Source organism: Argiope bruennichi, chromosome 7, assembly GCF_947563725.1.
Source record: "Argiope bruennichi chromosome 7, qqArgBrue1.1, whole genome shotgun sequence".
NCBI classification, from domain to species: Eukaryota; Metazoa; Arthropoda; class Arachnida; order Araneae; family Araneidae; genus Argiope; species Argiope bruennichi.
Window position 1 is genome coordinate 61,139,372 of NC_079157.1, and position 24,548 is coordinate 61,163,919.

The 24,548-nt window shown below is 32.0% G+C and overlaps 1 protein-coding gene across 2 annotated transcripts in view; it reads right to left on the bottom strand.

The window, feature by feature from the left end:
- Nucleotides 1–353: 353 nt before the first annotated feature.
- The window catches only part of LOC129976012 (uncharacterized), a 44,624-nt gene continuing 20,429 nt past the window's right edge, over nucleotides 354–24,548 (bottom strand). Inside the window, exons 12-20 of one of the 2 annotated variants that reach the window (XM_056089342.1) lie at nucleotides 20,323–20,481; nucleotides 18,324–18,477; nucleotides 15,774–15,929; nucleotides 13,500–13,657; nucleotides 11,062–11,228; nucleotides 6,708–6,840; nucleotides 5,928–5,996; nucleotides 3,447–3,626; nucleotides 354–462 (exon numbers count right to left, since the gene is read on the bottom strand). In XM_056089342.1, coding sequence (XP_055945317.1) covers nucleotides 421–462; nucleotides 3,447–3,626; nucleotides 5,928–5,996; nucleotides 6,708–6,840; nucleotides 11,062–11,228; nucleotides 13,500–13,657; nucleotides 15,774–15,929; nucleotides 18,324–18,477; nucleotides 20,323–20,481 — 1,218 coding nt within the window. In that variant the 3' untranslated portion in view covers nucleotides 354–420. The remainder of the gene's footprint in view (nucleotides 463–3,446; nucleotides 3,627–5,927; nucleotides 5,997–6,707; nucleotides 6,841–11,061; nucleotides 11,229–13,499; nucleotides 13,658–15,773; nucleotides 15,930–18,323; nucleotides 18,478–20,322; nucleotides 20,482–24,548) is intronic. The other variant, XM_056089343.1, reaches the window with a different exon arrangement.

A 24,548-nucleotide genomic window follows, 5' to 3' on the forward strand; every position in this document is an offset into this window, starting at 1 on the left:
TATCATTTTATCAAATATAAAGTTGAAGGTTCGAAAAAGAAGATTTTTCTTATTCTCTGAGCAATTTACACGAAGAATGAGGAAGTGAAATTACATTACTTCACAAGACAACATGCAACTTGGAATAGACTCTCGTTTTCAATGGCACTATGACATCATGGGACTCGACTTCATTACGTAAATTTCTCTTTTGAAAAGAATCATGAACATCAAATTATGCATAAGAGATTTAATTTAAGTTGAGCGTAATCCGTATTCAACTGCGAACCATCTGATCGCCAAAGGCGGGTAGTTTAAAATACAACGAGCCACAAGTAATACATTTCAAGTAATCTTTTATTCATTATCACAGTATGCATAGATTCATTACAAAATGCAATTTCTTCAATTTATATGAAATATGCAAAAATGAAATATCTCTTAAATGGTGGCAGAATATCCAGATTTCAACAAAGAATTGTCCTGTAAAATAATAAAAATAAATCAGAAATCTGTTCATTCATTTTTCATATATATACTGAACATTTATTTTGTATGAAAACGAATTCAATTTTTGCTATTTTTAAAATGCTTAATAATTTGAATAGCCATTTGCAACTTATAATTTCATTTCAAAAGAATTATCAATTCGATAAAGTATAATGAAAATTTCGTTAACAATTAAATTATGCACAGCATAATACAAATTTTAGATACTTAAATGGAATCTACATATAAGGATACGATAAAAAGATTGAGGATTCGTGAACCGTACTTTGTTTTCACTAAAAAGCAAAATCAAAAATCTGAAAAAATTACTATTATTAGTTACTTCTTTTGCAGAAAATTAGCATCCTGGACATAATGTGAGTTGTCTTTATACCCGATGCTTATTGGCCCTTTTTAAAATGAAAATTCAATTTTAAAAAATACAAATTTTTATTCTTGGCATAAAACTCAGTCCGAATCCACAGTAATATTGACTGACGAACTTGCTTGTAATTTTAAAATTGATTAAAGCACAAATACACAAAAAAAATCTTATACTATTTTAATTAATTAGCCTTAAATATTGAGACCGAGCATCAAAATAAAGGTTCAATTAACCCTAATTATATAGCCAAACTACATTTTCACTTATTCAATTTCAGCAGCGATTATTCCCGATTTTTTTTCTAAACTGTGCTCTTAATTACGACGTCTACCGTTGCCTGCCCAAAAGAATTCTATATTTTTTATACACTAGGACACAAAGCATTACTCTTGAGAAAGACAATACGCATCAAAACTAAGCTTTTAATCTTTCTTTGGGTGCCATGAGTTGTTGTAGAAACGTTTTTGTCGTCAAGCGCATGTTAAGCTAATCCATCATCTTTAAACCTATCCTTTAATACTAAATATAATGATTTTAAAAATCAAAACGGTAAACGATCTCAAAGTGAGTGACAGATAAAAAAAAAATCTCATTTAGGAAAAAAAATTGAGAATTGTTAACAATCTTGATTTTAATTAATTATTTTATATCCAACAATTATCAAATAAGACAAAAAAAATAAACTTCAGTTTTAGTACAAGACAGAAGCCAAATTCTTCAGAAATAAATTAATATGTTCGTTGATCACGGAATTCGAAATTCCTTCATTTTTCTGAATTTCCATTAGTCTTTTATTTGCTGTTGTTCACGAGTGACACATTTTTTAAATTCTTCATTTATTAACATAATACTATAGTCTAAAAATTCAAACACCATGCGGTTAGTATATGGTGAAAATATCCAACTGCAACGATCGGTTATTCTATGAAAACACGCGCAAAATACAACCGAGGCTATTCCAAGAACGAAATATGCAGTAGAAAGCAATATACAAACCAATAATATCTGTTAAATCACCTCAACAGTACAAAGCAAATAGAGAATTTGCAGGAGATCAATACTCTAAAGAGAAACTTAGCCCGACTGTTCAATTAAGTTCAACTCAGCTGAATACTCACAATTTTCGGATTTTATAGCCTGCATAACAGGATATCGAATGGTTTTGAACAAACTATGGAACTCCGTTTGAATGCAGCTATCGCAAAGATTCTCAGATATTCTGGGTCTTTCATTTTTGTCACCAAGTCGTTAAATGATTGACAAATTCGGGGGTCACTGACGAGGCATCCATAGAGCATTCTTTAGAGCTATCAGTAAAACTCTTTTCCGAATCCTTTTGTGAATTTGCACGAAAAAGAAGCATTATAAATTCGTTACAAGATTCTTTATAGTGCTATCCGTAAATTACCATATGTGTCAATAAAAAATTATTCAAAACACTCTACAAGATTGACCTTTGGACTAAGATCTAATTAGACACGTAATTATTTCTCGGGTTACTAGCTCGGTGGGAATTAACACAATCCAGGTTTAAAGTTCGGCCAACTGCTCCCTCATATCCGAGATTAAATTCACTCGTTAGATGATTATTTTTCTTTCTTTTCCATTTTGTTACATTTTAGGACTGCTTTCAAATTTCCTCGACGGAACCATAACTGTTTAATATTGCAAATATGTTTAAAGTCATTCAGCGATTAAAAAAAATACATCAGAAATCTTCTTAAACACAGTTTAGATAATCGCAGTTATAAATTTTGGTCTACTTAGAGGCAAAGTTGTTGTTTTTATGGTCATTTTTTGATATTTTATAGAGAAAAAAAATGCAGTGATTCTCGCTTTTGGGTTGACAAGCTGTCACTGCTCTCACATTTTAATCCTAGAATACATCACTTTTTTAATTTAAAAAAAACATACGTATTTTGAATAACTATATATAATTCAGGAAAATTGTTTTTAAGAAAATTATTATTATTTTCGTAAAATTTTATATAATTTAAAATGTGTCAAAGCTACATAATGAGTTAAACAATATGCCATGACACAAATAACATCATAAGAATTCTGTAATAAAAATAAAAGTCATTTTTTACGAATATATTTTTATAATGCAAAATAAATTGATATTATTTTTAATAGTAGAACTATTTATCTTGATATTTTCAATCATCTGGTATTTTCATCATTTTCAATCATCGTAATATTTTTTCTAAGGTTCCATTTTAAATTTTATTTTATTACCACTATTGCGATTAATCTGTCTTTTCTAGAAATTTTATCAAAAAGCCTTTAAAAAAGATTGTCAAACACTCATTGTTACTCTTTGGAACAATTATGAAAATCTTATAAATGGAATAAAAACCTGTAGCCAAATGACTACAAGTTTACATCGGAACTAATAATATATATTATATATCTGAGCTAACTGCTAATCACACAAGGACAAATGGATGTCTTTCAGCAACACTTTCCGTCAGTTGGCGCTATCAGTCAACACTAGTTCGTCATCAGATAGCATTACTAATTACTCAAATTACTCAAATTGCAGGCAAAGAACATATTAAAGTTACAATGCTGAAAACATTAGTCTACTTACCAGATTACTTTTAAAAGCTATTTTTAGAAGTTCCAGTATCTTTTTCTTGTACGCACTAAATTGTGAAGGATTCTTCAGTCCCAACCTCAGCAGATCTGCAACAGTAGCACCTGATGGGTGTTCTGCAGCTTTTAGATATCTGGATGGGTTGCTTGAAATATTAAGAAGATCCATGTGAACCTGAAAACACTACTTTTTAATACTAAAATAATAGAAATTATGTAAAACAACAGCTGATGAAATAATCTTTGAAATAAAAAGTAAAAAAAGAAGGATTTAGCTATTTTAAAGAAAGCAATTTCCATTCAAACAAATTTTTGTATAAAAACAGCAATAAAAAGAACAAAGAAATGGCATTCATTAAAAAAGTTATAATCCTCTGTGCGCGCGCGGCGGTTCTGCTGGTCAGAGCATTTGAACTACAATTACAAAATTTCACACACGTATACTTTAGATTTAATAGCCCTTGGTGAAACAAAATAATAATAATAATAATAATGTTAGATATAAAAGGAAATGCCGCTGAACTGGAGATTGAAATGATCTGGATCAGAGATCACCAGGGGTATATTGGAAATGAAACACAGATAAGTCCGAAATGTGGCAATTAGTCAAAATCTTCTTAAAGTAAAATGCATTAGACAAACTAACTGAAAGTACATTTTAAAAAATGTGAAAAATAATGATAATAATATACATGAGCATATAAACGTAACAAAGGTCTAACCATCACTCTTGTAATTTTTAATTGAAATGAAAGTAATTGATAAAAATACATTTTCTTACTTTTCTGCAATTCATATAACTTATTAATTATTCCTATTACAATAATTAAATTCTTATGACTTATTAATTATTCAGATTACTGCAGTTCATTAATTTACTTATAATGAATAATAATAATTACTTATAATAATAATTACTTAATGTATAATAATTACTTATAATGTATAAATGACCGTAATTAATGGGTTTGAATTATCCTTAAAACTTTAAACTGCTATTACACGAAAAGCCCCTTTGTCCGAATTAAACGGAATGCGGAAGATGGGATAAATATCAAAAATTGAATCAAAGACATCAACACACAACAACCTTCATTTTAATTCATGAAATTATGGTTAATAAACATAGGCTATAGAAAACTAAATATCAAAAGATTTACATAAAAATAATAACAACAGATTAAATCATGTTTAATTATAAGGTTTCATTACATACATATGCAGTTGCAAATTTAGGCAGAGTAGAATATGAGACCCTTTATTAACAAATCCAACTATTAATTTCACATTTTTAACTTGATCAGCATATTAATGTTTTATTGAAGGTTAAATTTTTATTTTAATAACTTTAACAGAATAAATTGAATATTTATTTACTAGCTAAACCCAGATATGTTTTTATGTTGCTAGAGTAAAGTATATTTATGGATTACTCGAACACAATTGAAAAATTTCATATTAATTATTATATTTAGTTAAAATTAGATATTTACGTATACTTTACTACTTTTGAATTTTGTATTACATAAATTATAATAACTGTTGTATTCAACTTTAATAAATGCACTCGAGTTTATCTCTACAATGCCCGGAAGTGTATCTTACCTCGTGAACTTCAATGAGAGAATAACTATCTCTGAGCGCCATCTACATTAAAATAATATTACTACTGATACCGATAAATTTGGATGCTTTTTCCTGACCAACTGAAGCCAAATTTTAGCACAACTACAATTGCAATCATAAAATCAGATACTAAATTTCTTACATTTCATATGTTTTTGAGCAATCTCCTTTACATGCCTTATGAAAACACAGACTGACAGACAGTCTATCCATTGTTGGATTATGGTTCAATATTTGACATATATCCACGTTTTAGATTTTAAATGTTTGTACCAAATTTAATCGATCTAGCTTATTATGCTTTGTAGTCATCGCGTTCACTTGCTCTCGAGTAACCGGGCAGACAGCATCAGAATGGATTTCATTCAAAATGTTATAGAAATCTACAAATTCAGTATAAAGACTATATTATCATGTTCAGACAAGTATACAATAAACAGACATACATAATTCCAAAAACGTTTCGGATTCATAAAAGTTTGAAACGCGGAGATTCGTTAAAATTTCGAGTTAAAATTTTTTGACAATTACGATATTTTCTCTTCATATAAATTCGTATACCAGAAAGTAATAACCTCCACTTCTGCTGAGCCTTAGTTCTAAGCAAATTTGCATATTTTTTTCATTACATAGGAGGAAGTCACGGCAGTATTGAAAGAATTAATTCAAATCATTTCATTTTAGGAAAGGAGGTATCAAGATCATTGATCGCCGTTCCATTATTATTTTCTAGTCTTGAAAATATATTCCTTTATCCATAACCTCCAAACATCTCAAAATCGATTCGGATGATTCCGATCTATAACCGTGTCGTAATATATCATTTTTGAAACAAATAAATGGAACTTACTGGTAAAGGAGGGCATTCACTGTTTGTAAAATGACCATCCCATACTGATACTTCAATACTTGCAGCTTCCTATAAAAAAAGAGAGACTTTGTTGCAAAAATGTTAAGAAAATATTTATTGAACATTTTCACAAACATTTTTCTACCCAATAGGAGCTATTTTAAAAACTTTTTTTTTCCCAAAAAAAAAGATGTTTTGGATAGTCTTTAGAAATTTTTTAAGAATTTGAGGAAGAAAATAAAGTAGTTTTCGTTCCCAACTTTAAAAACGTTAAATATTTGTCATCATGGCACCTTCTATTTTAGCAAGATATTACAAACCAAAACTTTAAGAGCCCTTCAATCTCAACAGATGGATCTTTGGCTAATTATGTCACTATTTTGTATGGAAAACGCCCTTAAACCCAAGTTGCAAATAAAATATTTCATTAAATTTATTAAATCCTATGAAATCTATTAAATTATTATTTTGTTGAAATCTATTAAAATTTGTTGAAATTAATCCTGACGAACAAGCTACTTATCACAGATGGTACATCAATCCAGAATATAAAACAATCTTTATATTTAAAAATAAATTTAGACATTTTGTGATTTAATTGAATCTTTTTGTACAAGTATTTTGAGATTAACACAAATAGATATTAATTGCAATAATTTTGCCGTCTATATGTTTATTCATAATTAATAATAATTAATTAATATGTTAACAAATATGTTTTCATTTTTAATTATAATTATAAAAGTCCAACATAAATGTAAACTGAAATAATGTACTCACAAACACTTTCACTTGACTCTTAAATTTCTTACATATATAATCCAAAGGAAGATAACTTAGTTTTTGAAGAATGTCATCGGGAGGTCTACCCTTCAAAAGAGGAATCTGGTGAATTCCGGCATACACTGCACCTCTGTAAAATAACAATGGAAATAACTACAAAAAGTAAATAATATAAAATTTCACTGTATTCATAAAAAAACAAGAAAAGGAAATTACAATATTTACAGGACAATAATATACATTTAATGTCGTCACAATTTACCTGGTTATAAATCGATAACTAAAATAACGATAAATAAAGCAATAAAATTTATTTTAAAATGTTCTTTGAAATTTATTAGCATTAAAGAAAATTTTATAAAAATAAAATTGACATCAAAGACATTTTTTTTTTAATTTTAAAACGGAACTAAAAAACGATTCTTTTCCACAAAAATTTCAAATAATTTTTATTTGAAAATATAATTGAAAATCTTTTTAATGAGCATTTATTACCCAAAAAGTGCTTTCGTGCCTAATTTAAAAGGTCTAGATCTAGTGGTCTATCTGTAGAGTGGTTTGAAGAATTTTTTAATCATACAGTTCGCGATACGCTATTTACAGAAAATCTGGCAACCTATAAGCATTATCATGCTGAAAACACGGCGGAAGGAAATATAAATAATTAGGTGCATTTATACTTCCTTTTTAATAAGCTTGCATATTTAGCATACTAATGTTAATAGAATGTTGTAAAGGGACGAGACTCTTTATAATTTCATTATGAGGTAGATGACTTCCCCGAGATCCGGGCGTCCCGGGTTCCATTTCCGGTTCGTGCATGGTTGTTCTTCATCTGTGTTTTATCTGTGAGGTGTGAGAATGCGCCCCCCTGTAAAAAGGGGTTGTGCAAGCGAATGTGTGAGATTCATCTTCATCTAGAAGTCAGACTTCTGCCCTTGGGTGCTCAGGGGTCTTTACCCCCAGAAGCTATTGCATCCTCCTTCCGTGGTAACGCGGACACGACATCATCATCATGAGGGAGATGAAAACAAAAGATGAATTTTAAGAACAGTTATTTAATTACAGTACACTCCCGATTATCCGCGGAATTGGGTGGCGCGGCCGCCGCGGATAACAAAAATCGCGGATAATCCGAAAAAAGCTAAAAACGGGTATAGCAAAAGAGAAAACAGCCATTCCAACTTTGAAAAATCGTTTTATGTAGAATAAAACGTAAAATAAACAGCAGGAAATGTTTAACTAACGCTTAATATTTTAGTATATCACTCAAAACTAAACTAAAATGCATTTTGTTAATGAAAACAGAAAAGTGCTTTGTACTTACGTGAGGCGTCAAGGATACACAGAAAAATTAATACAAATATACTGTTTTAATACTGTAATGTATTATGTAATTACAAAAGCATAACTGTAAAACTACACCTTTTTGAAGAAATCAGTCATTTGTGTTTGCTTCTTGCTTTGAAAGCATTTTTTCTTTGCTTGAAAGCAAAAAAAAAAAAAAAACTTAGTGCGGCAGGCGCGGATAACCTGCCCGCGGATAATCGGGAGTCTACTGCATTTTCTAAATTCCACATTTCACAAGGCAAAACAGACACGAACACGAAAAATACACGACACTCACTTGAATACAGTCTAATAATGACCCCCAAGGAGGATCATGGGAAATATACCTTGATGTTAATAAGATTTATAGTATCAAAAGGAAGGTATCAGAGTTAATGTAATTACTACACTACATATTATCAGTAAATTACGTAAAAAAAATTCAAAACAGAGCAAATCGTTGGACTGGAGCTATCAAATCTGACAGAAAGTTACTTCTTAAGTACTAAGTATTTACTCAAAAAAGTGTTTGTAAAGATTTAATTAGAAATTTTAATAATTATAAATCTCAATTGTATATTTTAAACTTTATCTAACTCTGTTAGATTTTAAGCATGTCAAAATTTATTTCTCTTGTTATTTCTCTTTCAGAATCTTTATATCCTTTGTATTATTTTAATTTTTACTATTTTACTTCAATTCCTTCACTTCATTGTGCCTTCTGCCCACATTCTTGCTAGTGTTCCCCTGCTGGAGCATTAAATGATGCTCTAAAGCCACAGGTTAAGCCGATTCTCTTAGTGTATATTATATATATATATATATATATATATATATATATATATATATATATATATATATACACTCATGTTCAAAATTAAGGTCACAAACATAAAATCTGAGAAAAATGAAAAACTATTCACTGTGTTGCCACGAAATTTGGCACAGAGGTACACTACAATGGAAGAAAGAACATAGACACATAACAACATGGAAAAGATTTTAATTAGGAATTAAAAAACAGGTTATATCAAAAAGTGTTACATTATGAATCAGAGATAAAGCATTTATCTCGGGAAAAGCCTGTCTAATATGGACCGTGCACTGCTATACAGGCTTCACAACAAACTTTCATACTGTTTTTGAAGGTGTCAATAAATGCTTGGGGCAACAAAAGCCCATTCTTCCAAAAGCGCGGCTTTTAACTCTTGGAGGGTATTAGGTGGGGGGGAGGGTTACGCCGCGCAATGGCTCTTCTGAGACCATCCCAAACATGTTCAATATGATTGTGATCAGGAGACCTCGAGAGCCAATCTATACGTCGAATATCCTCTTCCTCAGGAAAATCATCAACGATCTGGGCTCTGTGTGGATGCGCGTTATCGTCCATAAATATGAAGTCTGGGCTAAAAGCTCCGAGGAACAACCTCACATAGGCTTCAAGGATCTCATCTCTATAGAGAATTGCATTGACAGTACCCGCATCGAAGACGTGCAGTGGTATACGAATGCCCAACATTATGCCACCCCAGACAAGGATTCCTCTGCCATCAAATCTGTCTATTTCTTTTACGCAGGAGGGATGATAGCGAGCTCCTCGCTCTTTCCAGATGAAGATTCGACGAGTGTCACTTTGTGTGGTAAATCACTTGAAAGAACACGCCCCCATTCTTGCTGTGCCCAAGACTGCTGAGTTAGGCACCACAAGAACCGGGCTTTTCTGTTGGATGCAGTCAAAGGGACGCACTCAACTGGTCGCCGGGCATAAAGGGCCGTCTCTGTTAGACGTCTGTATACTTTTTGTCTGGAAATTATTATTCCAGACGCAGCAGCAAGGTCAAAAGCAAGCTGAGGAGCCGTTGTCAGCCTATGCCGTCTTGCGCTTAATGCTAAATTGCGATCCTGTGCAGGCGTCTTTGTTCTGTGATGGTCTTGGTCGGGCTTCCGGGTTACAGTACCACTTGTTTGGAATTGATTCCACAACCTGGATACCACTTTCGGTACCACTTGTAATCATCGAGCTACCTCCGCTTGAGACTGCCCAGCTTCAAGCCTGCAACGGCTCTCCATCTAATGAATCGTCTAAACGATTATGAGAACTCATTCTCACTGGAAACATGTAAATTCTTTTGTTTTAATTCAATATTCACAAAATTTCAGACAAAACTCCCAGATGCCTAAACGGTCAAATTTTAGTAGTTCCTCAAAAATTAATGCTAAACAACATTTTTTCCCACAACAAATGTTAATATCGTGTTGCCGGTCCTTCACAATACATAAAATATAATTTGTTTAAATTTTACTGCTAGCCATTTAGAATTACTTTGAAAAACATTTTTGTGACCTTAATTTTGGACATGAGTGTATATAAATTGATTCATTCTACAATTTTGTGATAAGATCCTTTTCCAAAATCCATTTATCTGTTATGAGACAAAATCGTATATATATTTTTTTTAATCTTAAACATAATATTGTTACAAATCTGTAATCTTGCTACCCGTCACGAATAGTGTCAACGTGGGAAAAATTGTTGCAAGATCTGTCCTGTGCGTGCTGAGCGGGTGCCGCGTCAATGACCTCAGAGCTTGGCGACAAATTTGGCGTGTTTGGCGACTAAATGGATAATACTGGAAAGTTCGAGAACTTTCACGATCCATCCACTAAGACCCGAGATAAACCCAGGTACGCCCTGATTGGTCTGGAAGATTCTAACCCCGCCTCCCGGAACTATAAAAGACAGGCACTCTGAAGCTGCGGTGAAGTGGTGTGTGAGAGTAGTCTGAGTCGCCGACAAGTAAAAGAACTGGAGGATTAGACAGCAAGCAAGTTGCTGAATTAGCGATTAAATACGATGCGTTATTACAATTGATTGGCGGTATTTGTAGAAGAAAAATTTTGTAACAATAAAGAAACATTCTTATGTCATTCTGGAACATAAATGTATTCTATCTTGATCTAAAGATCATCATCAATCATCAAGAATCATTAATTGATTCAAATTATGGTATCTACTACTCACTTGTCGAAGCAATGCATAGCTGACCAAGCTATTGCTTGTTGTAAATTGAATCTAGGCTCTCTACCTTCTCTGTCGAGTAACCTTTGGTTGGCAGAATCATAACGGGGTCTTAGACCATACAAAGAAACCAAAATGAAGGCTCTGTCGTCATATTCTGGCTTGACATTCTAAAAAGTAATTAAAAAATAAAAGTTTACTCATAAGGAACTACTAAAAAAATAAGGTTCAACGATTTCAATTTTAAATCAAAGCATTATAAAGTGATAATTTTTAAACACTTAATTTATATATCTCTATATTATTTTCTATATTTTTTAATCTTACTTATAACGAAATAAGATGCGTACAAAAAAATGAATTTAATATCGTAGCAATACACTTATCTATAAACGCGATAATTTAACAATGAAAAGTATTGTTATAAAATATACTTAAAAAATATTTTTTTAAATTTACTTTAATTAAAGGAAGAAACTGTAAAAATAAATAAACATCATTGAAAAGTTAATGTTTCAAAATCTAAAAGGTTAAATAATAAATTTTGTTTAATAGTATGCTCCAAAGTCATTGAGCAAAAATATTAAAATTCTAATTAATTTTCTATTAAAAAATTTCCTGTTTAAAGAACTCAACTACTCAAGAAGTTATTAAATATCAAATTTGTTATTTCTAGATCCATCGGCCAGCCCTTGTGAATATTTTGCACTATTTTTAACCACGCACGTCAAATGCAATGTATGCCAGGCTAGAAATAATTTCTTGCGAATATGAAACAAAAATAACATGTAAATAATTCTATTCGAACTCGGAATTTTAATGAATCACCACGTTAATGAATCTCGAAAAACACATTTTTGTCATGTTGCTGTTGTTTCTCACTCACTGCTCTATACCACCTCCATGAAACCAAAGATCTCTAAAAAGTCCAAAAACAATAGCGGATCCCTTAAAATCTCAAAAATCGTAAAATTGAAACATTTAAGAATGTGATTGGGGGAAGGCTTGATCTGCCTTGCACCAAGGACATTCAGCAAAGATCCTCCGTCCGTGTTGGAAGATAAGGGATTTGGTGTGTCCACTCAAAAACGAGAGAGAGCCGTTTGCTGTTTTCTAGAGATATTTATGCGGTGACACCAACCAGGACTCTTACCAAAGTACCAAGGGTGAGCAGGTGGGACTCTCCAAATTGCACTCGACTCCATCTTTTTGATAGAGGAGATTTCAAAATAAGTTAGTGTTGCATCACCATGAAGTATGTCAGCTGAGGCAGTCTTAGCTAAGCTATCCACTATCTCATTACCATTTAAACCAACATGTGAGGTGACCCACTGAAAGTGTATAGACTGTTCAGCGGAGAGCCTGGAAATAAGGTCTAAAATATTCATGCTAATCTTGACCCCCACTTTCTTCCAATGAGAAAGGTGCTTATAGAGGCACAACTGTCCGTTAAAATCCAAATGTCTCCAAAGACAATTTCAGAGGACATGTCGATATATTGATATCCCTTATAGATTGCAATAAGTTCGGACCTGAATACAGAACAGTTGACAGGATTACTAAGCAAAATATCAGTAGTTCCTTCAGGGGTCTCAGTGTGCACACCACTACCAGAAACGCCACCATCTCCTTTACTGCCATCAGTATACATTTTCAGAGCCGAAGATGGAATGCTGTGACTTGTTTCCAGAGACATTTGTCTAATAAATTCAGGTAACTCTGACTTTTTGTTAATCTTGGCCAAGAGATCAGTATGGAAACATTTGACATTGTCTGTTTGATTGTTGTAAACACAACTCAAAAACGTAATGACCTAAATGTATGAAATTTGGTATGTGATTTTGTGACTACAGTTGTAGTTCTGTGTAAAAAAATTTTTCAATCGACTGGGAAAAATGCGTCTAAAGCACAAATTCGCTTTTCGGATTAATTGCCAAAAAAAAAAAAAAACCCTCGCCAAGGATCACACGATAGATTTAGTAAAAATGCTAAATTCTAGCCAAATGTTCACATTTCGTAATTATTATATACCTATAAGAGCCTATGCCTTGCAAGACGTTCACTACCTTACCCAAGATACGCAATTTTACGCGGTGTGTATGTGGGGGGGGGATAATAATTTTTTTACAGAATATGCTAGAAAACTTTCGGAAACCATTCCTACTATCTTTGTCCTCTCATCGTAATTTGAAAAATAAGCAGAAATGCACTAATATTGTGTCTCTTTAACATCCTTTAAGAGGGGCACCAAGACATGTGACCTTTCTCTGCCTGAAAAAAATGAAAATGACAAAACTGAGGATAATAAATTATATTTCAATTTGGTTTAATGTGTTATGATTTTAAGAAAAGTAAGGTGCATGGAAAAACACTATCGGATGCTGCTGTTTTGAAGATTTTGTTAAAGCTTAAATAATACTTCGTACTGATTTTTAACTTACCGTAGGTTGATCTGACCAGTCAGGTGCTCTCTGGGAACTGGACAGTTCTAACTCATTCGTAACAAAACTTATAACTTGAGACTTGCCATCTCCCATTTTTGTGTCCTCTCCAGGAAATACTTGGGCAAGGCACTGCAAATATCTTCCCTCCAGAAATACTACAAGAAAAAAAAATCTTTTTATCCCATTTTTCTATACATAGCAAAACCATTAAGACACAAGCACAAATTTTCATCTTTAATTACTATTTAAAATTATTATCATTTAGTTAATTGTAAATGATTATCTCGCCAATGGTATAGCGAGGATAAATAGTGGCAAGTTGTTTTTGCTTAGTTGGATTAAGTGCTGTTTTTTAAAGCAACACTAGAGCTATTTTGAGACGCACCTCACAAATCTAGTACTACAGTTCAGATGACAAGGGTGACACATGAGCTAGCATCCTCTCTCCAAATCTCCGTATCTTACCAGAAGGAGGGCATTTGGGCCCGAAGGATTTAATATATCCACTGACAGGGAGGTTCTTCGGTGGAGTCGGTGTCGAACCTTTCGATACCGAAGACCTTGCGTGGCATAATATGAATTTTTTCGCCCCCATTTGTCAATAGTGGTTTAGAAATTGTCAACAGCATCAGAGGCATGGCATTTTTTTTCCATTTCCTCAAGATATTTCACTTTAAAAAGGGGTATGAAAGCATTCATGTTTTTTTTCTCCCGGACGATCCCGAGACTTGCGACAGAGACATCTATACTTCCTTCCCCCCTCCCGGTCGCTACAACATTGTATATTTCTATTTTATAATCAATTTAATATGAAAATAGAGTTACTGAACAACTTTAAAGAACCTTACGACTTTTTATAGATTCATATAAAAATGAATTAAGACTTTAAAAGTTTTTAAAGGAATTTCGATTAATCAAAAGAGAGAATTTTCTATCTGGCTAGCAAGATCAAAATTTTGTCTTCATATTATGAAATTTATATATATTTCTAAGCTCTCTTTAAAAGGTGAATGACTTTCAACCTCCAACAGACGAGTACTTTTGTAAGAGGGATGGAAAGTACGAAACAGTACATTGCGGAGAAATAACGGTTTTATAATAAATTATAACTTCATTGATGTTCTATATATTATTAATACAAACTGTGATAATATCTGATGCTCCATAATTATTATATCACAGCCGCTTACTCGTGATGTGTAAATAACAACATTCACAAATATAAATATTGTCGGTTATCCTGGAATAGGGAAAGACTGGTGCTGGAATTTTTTGAGAAATTCGCTCCCTCTATAACAAGAACAGGTGCAAGTGTACGATTATTAATGGGAATTATGACGACTGAGTTTGCGCTGAAAAACGAGGAAGTAATCATATTGTCGCGTAGGTTCTTTAGTGTGGAACTCAATGACACACTCAAGAAGTAGAGCTAAACCAATTTATTAACTCAACTCTGAACTAAGAACACAGTGACTGACAGATCTTCTGCTTTTATACTAGCAGGGAAAGTTCCAGAATACTTTTATGGAGAAAGTAATCTGGAACAGTAAGAAAAGTCCAGAACACTTGTCTGGGAAACTAAAGAAATGTCCAGAATCTTCTGGAACATGAAATAAAGGAAAACATAAAATCAAAGAATTAAATATTTACACATACTGTGAATCGCATTGTCTCTAGCGGGATTCGAACTTACAATCTCTTGATTAAGAGACCAGTGCTATGACCATTCGGCCATGGAGAGTCGACAACCTCTTTTCAATGTGGCAATATACTCAATCAATGAAACTGAAATTTTGTCAATTATTAATTTATAGTTTTATGACAGGAATCAGTAGAAGAGTCAAGAGAAGTAGTCAGTTGAGTTGAACTCAATCGAATAGTTGAGCGAAATTTCTCTTTGGAGTATCGATCACTTGCGAGTTCTCTCAGAGTGCGTCGTATTGTTACAGTTGTTCATTATCGATTCACTGCTTATGTACTATTATTTACTGCAAGTGTTGTCTTGTATATGTTGCAGCTGTGTTTTGATATTATGTTTTAGTGTTTTTGCATAGAATAAAGCGTCGTTATTTGTTACTGAGCCTTTTGGACTTTTTCACAGAAGATCTTGAATCCCACAGAAGAATTTGGATTATTTTGTGCAATAGTATCAAACTAAATATAAAATCATTCATGTTTTAAATAATGAGTTAACATGCAATCAATAATAGTTTAAAATATAATCAGCAAAAGTAATCAGTTAATAATAAAAGAAATGTAAGTAAAACTAACATGGTAATCCAGCTGCTTTATCAACAAGTACCATCATGCCATGTTGCTTATTACTGTAATGTACATATCGTTGATAAGGGAAATCCTCCACATCAGAGCCTTCCTTAGGAAACTGCTGTTGGATCAGTTGTTTCAAAGTAGGGTCATTTGCTGAAGCTGATATAGTAAAAAGAAGTTTACAAGGTAAAATGCAAGCATCAAAGAGCAATAAAAATGCAAAATAAAGAACCTCACAAACATAATATGAATGGGAACCATAGAAATAAGTAAATAGTCCAAGGTATGAACTCCTGATCGTAATATTCATTTGAGAAAAATTGTAAAGTTAAATATTATTTTTAAAATCAAATTTTATAAAAGATTTCGAATTGATAATCTATATCATTTTGGAAAATAGTAAAATGTTAAAAGGTTGATTTGTAAAAAAATTATACTCATATTAGACTAACTACTTTCGGTGGCCAGTTATTTGATCCACTTTTATTAATAGTAATAATACAGATAAATGCATAAATTTAAAATGTCTTCATTGCCTGAAGTAATTCACATTATTTTATGAGTTATTTATAAATGGAGACATTTAACAAATTAATTTTAAATTGCAATTGTTAAATCAAACAGACTGTTCTGGTTTAGAGATGAAACAGAAGATAAAATCAATTAGCAGTGTAATATATACTAACCCAGTGGTGGTGTGGCTATACAGCGGACACATAAGATTTCGTGGTCAGAGCGGACACTCCGAAACTAATCTTGGTAGAGCGGACACATTTTCCCCCCATCTTAGAACAGATAAAGAGTGCGGATAAATAAGTAAATAAATACTTTTAAAAATCACAAATATAATTTAAAACCGTATTTTAAGTGACAAACCCCTTTCACGTGGGATAACGTTTTTTTTTTTTTTTTTTTTTTACCGAAGTTTTCTGTTTTTGCACTCGATTATCGAATTACAAGGATAAATACATTTTTGCGAATCAAATTTAATTATTTATATTATATTATAGTGCGAATGCATTTTAAACATAGCGAAATGTAATAAAAATAAAAACTTTCAGAAAAATATTTAAAAATTAATAGTAAGTAACAGTATAATGAAGGGTATGACAGAATTTCAGGGATTTTGTGGAAAACTGTATTTTAGAGTCAAATAAATATTAGAACAGGTACAATTGCCATAAAATTAATTAGTTTCATTAATGTAAGTAAAAATAAATACTAGAAGTAAAATATATAAAACAGATACAAGTAAATAAAAGAAAAATAATCACAAGTAAATAAATATTAACTAACTTTTATTATAAAGGCATAAATATCATTTATCATAGAATTTAGTCCAACCTAGTTACAAAACTTAAAGATTTTAGACATTTTTTCTAAATTGTTTGATGTTTCGAATTCTTTTAGGATGTTTTCAATTCTTTCATCCAATTTTACATATGCTTTTTTTCCTTTTTATTCCAGGGTCGGCTAACTCTCTGGATTTCAAATTAAAAGACACTTTTTGTGTTTCTTCTTTCAGTATTTTAACTAATAAGTGGACATTAGGCTGGTTTCTGCTAGTGATTGCATTTAATTTGGAATTCCACCCTTCAACAGAAGTATTTGTCCTATGACGTTGTCCATATACATTCCATACTTTAATGGGCATATTTGGAGAAAGGCCTTCTCTCTGAAAAATATCGGCTTATCTCTACAGCCGGTGCAAAGCTCGAAACTACACAATAGATGACATATGACTGATTAGGGAAGCAACACAACAGGTGCAAAAATGTCCGCTCTGCCCACCCAGCTCCTCTCGCGTGTCCGCTGTAGCCACTGTCCGCTCTGGCCACGTAACCAACCCAGTAGCACACGTATATTGTATAATATGGTATGATATTAAATTATATTTGCAATATTGTATTGTATTACATTATATGATATAGCACAATATTGTGTAACATGTTGTGCTACCTGGAAAGTAGAGCGTGAGGTTTTCTATTACAATTTCCATTAATTAATCTGTGACAATCATATTCAAGATATTGTGAACAGGATAATAGCTCTGTTGTGTTCGTGCATCAACAAAAATAAAATGCAGACAAACGTACTATAAAACTAAATATTACATATAGATAATATTATCAAATTTACATCAACTTATTTTCATTCAACATTCTAGCACCGTTTTTAAACAACAAGTTCCAAAAGTATCACTGTTGCCAATCTGAATTTTACAACTATTTACAAAATAAAATTTATAATTATTAAAATAATCGTTAGCTACTTTTAAATAAAATATTTACGATTTATGCCGCAACAGCTCCTTTAGACAGGCATATCTTCTAGTTTCCTTCTTTCTTTGTTTTATATATATAATCCAATAAAGTACATTTAATTTTCACTTTCCTTTTTAATCACAGACTTTTGATTTCAAGATATTTCTCAATTATTATAATTCAGGTTCCAAGGTCAGGTTACGGTAATAGGTATACGTATAAGTATAGGTATATAAAGTACCTTGATATAAAATAACCTGAATTATTACTTTAGTGATAAAAGACATACCTTGTCCAATCAGTAACAAGGCCTTATCTCTCACTGTCACAGCAATATCATCAGACTCTAGATAATGCTTATAAAGTCTATTCTCAGATTCATTTGGTCTCGCAAGCTCCGATCGGTAGCAGTTGGTTTCATACTCTGAAGCAGGAACAGGATCCTAAAAAGAAAACATTCATTACAATGCAGGTAATTTAAATACTACATGAAACTAAGAAAATAATGCTCCCTCTGAGTAACTTCAAATATATGATTTGCTCTTTTCCTAAATCAAACGCTCAAATAATCCAGGAATTCGTTATTTACTTGCGGTAGTCTCCATATAACAGAGTTTTCAGCAGAACTTTGACTTTGAACAATATTGAATGTTAGTTATACTCTTAAGATACTTTACGAGCCCGCTGACGAACTGTCAGCGATTTAAGCCAAGTATGCAGTAACTTCTGAGGGTACAGGTCCCTAAACACCCGAGGGCAGAAGTCTGACTTCTAGCTCATATGAAATTGACACACACATTCGCTTGAACAACTCCCTTTTCACAGGGAGGGGGCTCTTTCACACACCTCACAGATAGAACACAGGGTAGAGAATAACCATGTCTGAACCAGGACTCGAACCCGAATCGCCCAGATCACAGGGAAGACGCGCTACCCCTAGGCCAGGTCGGATTTTCATTTATTGAAGCCCTAAAAAAAAACTCAATATTCGTAAGTTCTCATATGCCGAAATAAATTTAAAAAAAAAAAAAAAACACCTCGAAGTTCATTTGACCTAGAGCCACGAAATTTGGCACGTTGGCGCTACAAAAATTAGTAGGTGAAAATGAGAGTAATTTTTAATTAAAATTTAAACGAAATTTTGGTGTTCCACTGCGATAACTTTGAAAACTTTTGCTGAACAAAAATCTTAATTACATCATCAAAACATTATATTTTCAGAGAGACCAATTTTTTTTTTAATTTTAAATCAATTTTTATAAAATATTTTAAGAGTATTTTACAATTTTGAAAGTGAAAGTGAAACTCAAATCGCTTTTATTGTTGCTACTAATATTTCATCTTTTTTTATTATCATTATTGATGATCAGTATATGAGTAATCTGTTTATTTTTCCATTTTGAATAAATTTTTAATATAAAGTATGCATTTAATAAAAAAATTTGAAATATTTTTGCGCTTACAATTAAAATTTAAATTCAGAATCAAGCAGTGATGGAAAATCTCTAAAATGCGTCCGTTTTTTTTTTTAAAACAATGCAGCTCTTTTCTATGATATATTTGGATGTATAAAAATACAGACAGAAAAATTGGAAAAATTATAGCACAGTAAACTAATGGCGTAAGGCTTTTAAAATAGAATGGGTTATATGCTTATAACCCATTCTATTATACGCTATTATCATATGCTATATGTCTATTAAAATGTGAAAATATTTTGAGGAAACTATTAAGGCCAAAATATTTATTTAAAATTTTCAACGATCCTTAATACTGACGAACCACCTAGTCGCCAAAGGCGGCTTGTAAATTAATAAATTCTGGCCTAAACTTTTGCTAGATTCTTTTGATCAACTAAATGCTATAGAGTGGAATTCATTTACAGAGTATAAATTTAATAAAACGTTTTGTAAAAATACATATTCTTTACACTTTTATAAATAAACTGAAAAGGTGGGGTTTTTTAATTTTAAATATTGTTTACTTTTTAGTCGGTATTCTAAACATTATGATATGATGATACCATTTTTTCCCATATTCCATTCCTCCACATATATGGGACCAAAATTAAATTATATGAATTGATTACTAAATGATAGATAAATTCTAAAAATATTAAAATAGCGTATTTTTATCAAAGTTACAAAAATATCAGGGAAGTGATTGAAAAATAAAGTTTAAAAGTTCATCTTCATTCACTCATGAAACAAATCTAGTTAAATGAAAGTGCATAAAATATGTCACATGGCTAGCATCTAATGTTTTTAATAATCATATACATAAAATACCTTTGAGTGAGGAAGAACTCGAACAAGTATTGTCAAACCAGGTATGATTGGATTATCATCCATATGCGATGCCAGCATGTGTTCAACATCAAAATCAGGGTCAGGTATTCCATGTCTAACACGTATTTGATGTCCACCTACACGCAAAGTGGCCTGCTGCTTAAAAAAAAAGTAAAAATTTTAAAATAATTTCATAAAATTTTACAGATAAAAAAGTATGGCACAAAAATTAAAAATCGTAAAATTTTTGAGTGAAAAATTAAAATAGCAAAAAACATGTACCTAAAGCATTTTTATAAGGATTACATAAGCATCAGAAGTTATTAAATTACCACTATCAACCATTCATTTAATAGATAGGCGTTGTTGTTGTTTCTTATGGCACTTGCCATGGACAAGCCCGCTGTTACGAAGACAGCGATTTTAAGCCGGAGGAGGAGCGTCTCTTGTTTTTTTAGTGGCGCCATCTAGGGCCAAGAAAACGACTTAGCTACACATACGTCACAACCCTTTTTGTTGGGCGGACTTCATTCACGCATTTCATTCACTCATCCACAGATCGTAATTAAGACCTGAATCAGAGAACGATCACCCCTGATCCAGTACCCCCAGTGGCATTACTTTCGACATGGAGGACTTCGTGATCACGACACATTTATCAGCCACCAATCACGCGGGGAATCTTCGGCCGGCTTGGTTCGAACTCGCAACCTAAGGGACGCGAATTCAACGCTCTATCTCTACCAACTAGGCTATCCCGGCCTGGAATAATTCGTAATAATTATATAACTATTACTTGTATAACTTATTAATTCTAGATAGGCGTATAAATTCTGGTTGTCACTTTCACATAGATTCGAATAGACAAACTAATTATTAAACGGATCTAGCTTGCATTTTGTTACATATGTACACTGCTGCTGTAAACATTATATGCTACATTCTATCTATATAGTGTATTATTATTTAGGGTTAGGGGGGTATCACGTTCATGTGTTTATAGATAGGTGTCTATACGTGAAATTTGCTGCTGTACGTTGCTGTAAAAACCAGATACGACATTTTCTCTATCTAATTTATTATGTTTTTAATTTATTTTAATAATTTCATATTTGCAGACGATAGGGCAGATGATTTCTTCAAACTGGGACCTTCTAGAACCTGGGACCTTGTGGTCCGCAGCCCAGTAACATGACCACAATACAAAAGTAATTGCCGGTGTAGCGTAGCTGTTAACTGGCTTATAAGTTCTCCACCACAGTACTCTCCCTCCAGTGAGACGAACGACATGGCTGTCGAAGTGGTGATGTATGATTCTGTTCTGAGCTGTTGATTCTAATGCGCATGTACCCTATTCAGTTGCACCAAGCGCTATGGCGTGAGTAGTTGCTGTTGCATCAAGTGAATCTGACGACTTTGATTGCGGGTAGACGGCGCCACAACAGCTATATGAAGGTTCATCGTCCGAGGTCACCAATGTGGCGAATTGTTATGAGCGAGGATAGAACCTGGGACCTTGTGGTTCGCAGCCGGGTAACAAGATCACTATACAAAGCAATCGCCCGTGTAGCTGTTAACTGGCTTATAAGCTCTTCGCCACAAAGTCGAAGTAAAACCGGCGTGGAGTGAGCGTGAATGACTGTCCAAAATGAATGGGCTAAAAATTGCAATGTCGTTATCCTTGGCAAGGTATACACTGATTGCGAATGACAGCTTTAAAAAAGTTTTCTTTCCACAATTCATCGTTTTTTTTTTTTCCCTGTTTGTCTTAACATATGAGAGTCGATTTGTTATCATAAATTATAAATCTGTTTAAAGTTACAGATGAAACAAACAGACATTTTGATTTTACATCACCATTACGGTTGCTTAGACTTTTGATACCTCAATTGTTACAAAATTCGGTATTTCATAAATTAAATTATGATTATTTAAACTTTTAAAATAAAATTAAAAATTTATTTCATAACGGATTCTGAAAACATATTAAAAATACAATGGGAGGCATAGGAGCTACATTTTATGCGGACTTTAACATTTCGTGTTGTTAAAACAAGATATGATTAATTTTTTCTGCGCTGAAAATATTCGTTAAATATTCATTTTTTTGGAGTAATTATTTAACCTACTATTTTATAATCGATTTTACGAATTTCATTTGTTTAAACTATTATAAAATAACTGAAATAATTTCTATTATTTTATAATACCTTAGATTATGATGTTTCATGCCAAATTTTACCTTTTTTTTTAAATTTTCATTTTCATTTATTTTAAAAATTGCGAAATTCATATTTATAATTTAGCTTTTTTGTCAGCAATTTTCTAATATTGTTCCATAAAATTAGAATTGGAAATGTATGCCAACTTAAGTTTTCAACTCATGAAATTTTAGCTAATAAGCTCATGAAAATTTATTAACAGTTTGAAACATAATGCAGAAAGATATATCACCATTCATAATTCATAATGCTCGCAATTTTGGAGAGCCCCGAGGTTTTAATATTTTCAGTATTTCAGTATTTCCAAGCTAATTTAATTTTCTGCTTTCATTTAATCTAAGAAGGCATGTGATCGCAAGTATCCAACTTGAAATAAATAGTTTACATTTATTACAATAATAGTTTACATTTTACTAAAATGTTATGTTCTTAGGGTTTTATTTTTTATTTTATTTTATTAAAATTTCTTGGTTTTTGAGTTCACTTACAAATCAGTGAAGTCTTTATAATAACTATTATTATTTGCAATTGATTGACTAACTTACAAATCGCCAATCTTAACAAATGAATCTGCATTTGACAATTCAGAACATGTCGTAAAAATTTAATTCTCTAATTGATTTGTTTAACATTTGATGAAACATTCTTTTTATAAGCTAGATACGGAAACCAGTTATCTTAAAGTTGATCAAAAATTAAAAATTTTACTTCGATTTATCGTAATATTTATTATTTAAAAATTGATTGAATAGGTATTAAAACAACACACACACACATATATATATATATTATTTATATATTATATTATTAATATTATATATATATATATATATACAGTGGTGGCCAAAAGTGTGGACATTTTTTGAAAGTTTCATGTTTTTCAACTTTGCGTGCGTGTAGAATATATTAATTTTCACTTAAATACAAATGTTTATATATCAAATTGAAGGTAATTTAATGAAAAATTTAATAACAAAAACAGTACTACAATATCTGTATTACAAAAAAAGTTACGCTCATTTTAGTAAGATCCATTTCAGATTTGCATTTTTTTAAAGTGATACTTACACAATCAATACTTAGTAGGATAATACTTATTTTTTAAGACAGCTTCACAGCGTCTTTTCATCGAGTGAACGAGTGTTTGGTGTTCATCTTTCGTAATCACATGGTGTCAAGAATCAATTATAGATTCAATAAGTTGTCTTTTATTGGAGGGACGTTTTTTTCGTATAAGAATTTTCAAACGTCGCCGCAAATTTTCAATTGGATTGAGATCAGGACTGTTTCCTGGCCATGGTAATACATCTATGCCTTTATTTTGAAACCATGCTTTGCATACTTTTGCTGTGTGGCATGGAGCTGAATTCTGCTGAAAAATAAATGGTGATTTGTTGGGGAAGAAATCCCTGATGGAAAGTATCAATTTTGGTTCCAGGACAGTTTCGATGTATTTTTTGGCATTCAGGATGCCATCAATCACTTGAATTCGGCCCACACTATCTGCAGACATACATGCCCAAATCATGGCATTTTTTGTAGTTTTTATAGTTGCTTCAATGCAATCAGGATGAAGCCCTCCACCTACTCTACGTCTCACATATTTTCTACCATCACTACCAAAGAGCGATATTTCAGTCTCATCGCTCCAGATTACTTACTTTCATTGATTTTCTGGCCATTTAATGTGTTCTTTTCACTTAACTCGTTTTTCGCGTTGCTTTTGATTTAAATATGGTTTTTTCCTTGGAATTCTAGCTTGTAGTCTGAATCCTGATAACCTTCTTCTTATTGTTCTTGAACTTACTGCAATACCCGCTGCATTCATTTCACATCTAATGGCATCTGATGAAATTTTTCTATCTTGAAGGCATAGCCGTTTAATTTTTCTATCGGCAGTAGCACTTATGCACTTTTTTCGGCCTAATTTGGCCTTATTTTCCACTGATTTCGTTTTTTCATAACGTAAACAGAACTTTCGTACACCAGAACAAGTCACTGAAC